The 5,549-nt window shown below is 46.0% G+C and overlaps 1 protein-coding gene across 2 annotated transcripts; it reads left to right on the top strand.

Moving 5' to 3' along the window:
- The first annotated feature begins 383 nt into the window (after window positions 1–383).
- LOC147606238 (PRA1 family protein A1-like) lies at window positions 384–2,861 on the top strand. Of its 2 annotated transcripts, XM_086792597.1 has the most exons (3): window positions 384–665; window positions 779–819; window positions 918–2,861. In XM_086792597.1, the coding sequence occupies exons 1-3, from the start codon at window positions 509–511 to the stop codon at window positions 930–932; spliced, it is 213 nt and encodes a 70-aa protein (XP_086648723.1). In that variant the 5' UTR covers window positions 384–508; the 3' UTR covers window positions 933–2,861. The 2 variants fall into 2 exon arrangements, with proteins under 2 accessions (XP_086648723.1, XP_086648722.1); XM_086792596.1 differs by lacking the exon at window positions 779–819.
- The last annotated feature ends 2,688 nt before the right edge of the window (window positions 2,862–5,549 follow it).

Raw genomic sequence — 5,549 nt, 5'->3', positions numbered from 1 at the left:
CATAATTACATTATTACAACGTACTGTACTGTAGGTTGTAGCTTAGCGGTAGTGCATGTGTCACCTTACTTAGAGATATTGGACTTGAATTTATATTTCGGCTTGGCTGGAAATTTAAAAGTACACTACCCACACACAATAGATGCCATAGGGTGGTGGCACAGGTAGAGATTTGAACCCGAGATCTCAAACTCCTTGCTTCCCACACTTCACTAATGTGCTATTTGGCAGAATGTTAAAAAATGATATGGAGGTTTTTTTTTTAATGGATATAGTTTTTATATTCTAATCTATTATTATTATTATTATTTAGTCATATATAGGTTTTTCACCTATATATAAGAAAAATTTTCGAACCCTCACAAACTTTAATAGTCCCCAAGAGCAAAGAAGGTGCTCGTACGCGTCCATAGTGCTTACGGATCCAGTGGACAAGTCCAAGGCTTCAATCGTCCCTGTTTTCTTATCGAGAGGCAGAACCCGTTGGTGCACAGTGTAAGCTTGCACCATGGATTGGGGTAATGTGACTGTGGGGGAGCTTGTGGGTGCGCTGCAGGAAGTGGATTGGACGTCACCCCCCGGCCTTTGGCAGAGTTCTTCGCAAAATTTGCTGTGCGTAGAAGCATTGCGAAGTGGGAAAGCCGAAGCAAGTGCAATCTTTACTAGTAAGTGCTGCTTTTCTCTTCTTTCAATCTGGACCAAGTTTTAGGGTTACGGTTAGGGTTACAGGGCGCTGCATTAGTATCAGGGTACTGTTTTGCCTTGCCTTTCATTGCAGCTATCGAACAAACTACTTCATACTGCTCGCAGTCATCCTTGGTGAGTTTTTAGGGCAGATCTGGCACTTTACATTACATTTCTTCTACCCTTTCTAATGCATATTTTTCTCACTATTTGTTTTCTTCATTGCAATGCAGGAATTGGCTTCTTGAAGAACCCACTGGCTCTCTTTGCCATGATCGTGGCTGCACTGTGCGTAGCATGTTTGAATTTGTTACCGTCATGACAGCTGATCAATATTTCTATCAAATATAGATAATTCCAACCCTTGATGTAGGCAGAAGGTGGCTATATGGTTATCAGCTACCCCCTTACAGCCTCGTCACACGCCGGAGTTGTCCTTGTTTGTTGTTAGAATTCCTTTGTAACCATGCCAAAAACGGTGCGGTTGGTGAAAACTTTTAAAAAAAAGGAAAGTCAGCTTCTTGCTGCATTCATTGAGATTAATTTCCATTTGGTTAAGCCAAAGGGTCTATGACAATGAAAGTGAGTAACTGGATGTCAAAAAGAAACATCTACTGAATAAAACATGCCCACATACTATGTGAGCCTGGGTATACAAAAAAGAGCGTCAGAGCTCATCCTCCTCCTCTTGAATGGTGTACAGGGGACCTCCTGTGGTGGTACATCTCTATGGCATCTGAGGATGTCCTGGATGTCCAACTGACAGGTGGAGGGTCTCGATTTGTGGGGACGGGGACATCAGGCTCTTTGAAGAGAGTGTGCCACCCCCACAAACAAACAGCACATGCTACCCCATCTCACGGGCATCTCCCTAGACAGAGCGATCCAGGTGCAGTGAGCTAGATGTTGAAGACCCACGTCCACTGGTCTAAGAAGATGCTCCACTCTACCAGATTCATGTCTGATAGATCTTCCAGAGACATGGGAATGTGGCAATCCCCTCCACAGGCAGTGTACGTGGAGAGCTGTTATACAGCCACAGATGCCAAGGATCCCATCACATTGTATCATTGTACCGTTGTCTTTTACATGGCTGTTTTTTTTATAGCTCTAGTTGGTGTTTAAAAAAAATGATTTTCCATGGTTCAGTCACTTCATGGGCGTATTGTAACACTTATAGTCTCATAGACCCTTTGGTCTTTTATAGATGTTAGTAGAACTTTCTTTCTGGTGACTACCCGGGTGCATGGTGCCAGAGCGGCATGGGCTCAGTTGCGACATTTGTGCTGTCTCTTCTCTGGTGAGTCGTGATTGCTTGATGGGAACCAAAAAAGTTTGTAGTGGAGGTCTGAGAGGGTGAGAGCGAGAAATGTGAGGTCTTTGCTAGGGAAAGCAAAGGTATTGCATTGAGTGTGAGAGTTTCAGAATCCAGGCACGAGTTGCAGCACTGACAACTGCAGAGATTGTAGACCAAGGCATAGAAGTGGAGAATTCACCTGTGATTGAACAGTATGCCCGAAAGCTTTCGATGTTGGAAGTGGTCGAGGAGACTGTTGCCCCAAGATAAGAGTGTAGACTGGTGGAGGATCCTGAGGTGTTGCTAATATCTGTGGGGGTAGAGTTAGAGCAGCCACAGGTCATTCTCTGAGGACCAGCACGTGCTAGAGTTTGTGGCTATCGTAGTTCTTGAGTCCCTTATCAAGCAGGGTGAGGACAGTTTTATTTAGGGCATCCTAGAAGCATGTAATGCGCGGAAGCTCTGGGAGTCTTTCTTTCAGCCCTAAACACTCCTGGAAACCATTTGATGCAAAACGCAGATATAGAGAGAGAGAGAGATATGCTGGAAATTCAGTATATTGCTATAGTACAAAAAGGTACTCTTACACACAGCCCTAGGCTGCCTTGAAGAAAAGGTGATAACACCCAAAATTCTGTCCCCTATGGGACATCCTAGTGACCGAAACCCCTAGAGGGTTGAATGATCTCAACTATGGGCACACGTTGCCTTTTATAGGGTTATTGAGCAATATAGAAGCTGGCTGACTGCTGTCAGACCAGCCAACTGGGCCTGAAGCACACATATTGCTGGTCGGGCTGCGTGTAATATGCAGAAGCTTCGGAGAAGGATCGGTACTTCAAAACTCAGAAATCAGCACTCTTTTCGCGGCGGAAAAATTAACGCACAAACTGAAAGGAGATGTGCAAAAAATAGAGAGACAAGGGGGAGATGGAGAGGACACAGTATTGGGTCCCAATTACCCTCTGTAGGGCCCCCACCACGGATGGTGTATTTGCTTTATTAGAATGATGTAAATCTGAAAACAAATACAGAAAACTTGACCTTTTCTTGGCTGGAAAATCCTGCCCTTGACCTTCAGAAGTCCATCCCTTTGCTTGGCAATCTCCTTGGCTTGACTGGCCCTTGATTGGCTTGAGCACTTGGTGAAAACTGAGATGAATGATGGGATTATGGCCTCCACTATTTATACTCCTCCTCAGGAGCAGTCGGCCAGCTGAAAAACAGGCTATGTCCCACGACTGGTGAAAATTCAGCAATAAATGGTGAATTAAACCCCAAAAAATACTGCCTTTTTTTCCTAACAGGCTGAAAGTGATGCGCCTGCTTCTGATTGGCTGGACACAACTTTTGTCCACAATCCCAAGGCTGGGCAGCCTGTATGGGCTGCCCCATACATGCCCTACAGCCATTTAAAGACTGTATGCTCCTGAAAATAGTCTTATCTTTGCCCTAGGGCTGTCCCACTGCCCTTCCATGGCTGGTGGGTCCAACTTGGGCCTTCCTGGCCCTCATGGGGATGGTTTCACACCATTCCCATGCCCATACTAAGCTCTGGGGTAGCCCTATGGGCTGGCGCCTTGTCCTAAACCTACGCTACTCAGTGATCTGGCATCCGGTACCATACCAGATACACAAAACCACTGACATCATTCTAGAGGGAGACTCACAGCGCGGACTAGCACTGTTTCATGTGCAGGACAGTGCACACCTGACCTTAGACTCCTGTGCAAGACAATGCACACCTGACCTCGGACGACTGAGATGGATCCCTGGCTGACTCGTCCCGGACTGGGCTCACATGGGACCAGTTCACCATCCCAGGTCCTGTACCTTCTGTACAGAAATGTCTACGTGGCATCCAAGTGCGGGATGCACGTGACATCCCCTTCTGCTTAACTTGACGGAAGCTGCATAGCCTCCAAATAATTCGTCAATAATGACGGAGTCTTCGAAGAACTCTTTGTCGAGCCATACCGCTTCATGGGTTCCTCGGTCCTGAAACTTCGTGAGGAACTGTCGTAGTCTTCGGCCTGAGCCATGCTGAAACGGTGCAGAAGGATCTGTTCTGGAACCATTACTTCTGCTTCATCAATAATGTCTGGTTCCGCTTCGTCTTTGACCTCTGAAGGGAGTGGACCTGCATATGGCTTTAATCAACTGACATGAAATACATCGTGCATAGTCCAACTCGGAGGTAGCTTTAATTGCATAGACACCTCATTAATCTTTTTCTGGATGGAAAATGGTCCGAAGCTCCTGAAAGACAACTTTGGGCATCGCTTGCCCACCTGCTTCAATCTTTGCTTCATAATCTGAAGATACAGCCAATCCCCTTCCGAAAACTTCATATCCCTTCGGTCTTTAGTGGCCTGTCGAGTGTAGGCCTCTTGCGCTTTAGCCAATCTGTCTTTTACTGACTCTAGGATCTCTTAGTAAGACTTCGTTACTCTGTTCGCCTCAAGTACTGAAGACGAAGTCCTGGTTAACAACGACTTCTTCCAAACGCTGCCTCATATGGAGTCCTGCCAATAGCTGAAGAAAAAGAGTCATTCAAAACAGCTTGAACTAAAGGCAAAAACGATTTCCACTTACCTTGCTGATCGTGGACATAACACTTCAGCACATCAAAGGCCAACTAGTTGTATATCTCTGTCTGGCCATCTGTCTGTGGGTGGAATGCACTGGAAAAATTCAGCTTAGTACCAAAATTATCAAACAATGCCCTCCAAAAATGACTGGTAAACTTGGCATCTCGGTCTGACACTATGGTTCTAGGAATCCCGCCAATCGAGTACCAATGCCGAATGAATAACTGGGCAACATCCTCGGCGGTCACATTGGCCCTGCACGGAATAAGCATAACAAATTTGCTAAACCTATCAACAATAGTTAAGCACTGCGTATTACGCTTACTCGGACTGGGAGGCAGATTTGTGACAAAGTCCATCGAAATGTCCTGGAAAGGACCCTCAGGAATTGGCAAGGGCTGTAACAACCCTATCTTCTTTCCACGAGGAGCTTTCACCTTTTGACAAATGTCACAGCGTTGCACATATGTAAACACATCACGCCTCATCTTTGGCCAATAGTATTGCCGTTCTAATTTCTCGAGAGTTGAATTCATGTCCCTATGACCACCTATAATGGCGTCATGGGCATCATGGAGAAGAGCTGCTCGGAATGACTTCATGACACATAATCGGCCTTTGTAGAAAAGCCAACCATCGCGTATCAGAAAATGGCATGGTCCTGTGGCATCCAATGCCTGTTCCCACTGAGTACCGAATTCCTTGGAATCCGCGTACGTGTGCTTCATGTCCTCTAGTCTTGTAGTACCAACAAGGTCAAGTCTAGTGGTCTGAATCGTAGATACTTGTCTCTTCCTGCTTAAAGCATCGGCCACTGGATTGGCCTTTCCTGGAAGGTACTCAATCACACCATCGAACTGCTGGAATATCCGACTCCAGCGGTGTTGTCGATCACTCCACTGTGCACTTGGCATCGTCTAAATCCAACGCAACGCCTGATGGTCAGTGTGAACCTCGAAGTCACGGCCATACAAGAA

Source organism: Cibotium barometz, chromosome 58, assembly GCF_041138505.1.
Source record: "Cibotium barometz isolate CiBa-2024 chromosome 58, ASM4113850v1, whole genome shotgun sequence".
Classification (NCBI taxonomy): domain Eukaryota; kingdom Viridiplantae; phylum Streptophyta; class Polypodiopsida; order Cyatheales; family Cibotiaceae; genus Cibotium; species Cibotium barometz.
This window is presented reverse-complemented; position numbering and strand designations above follow the sequence as displayed.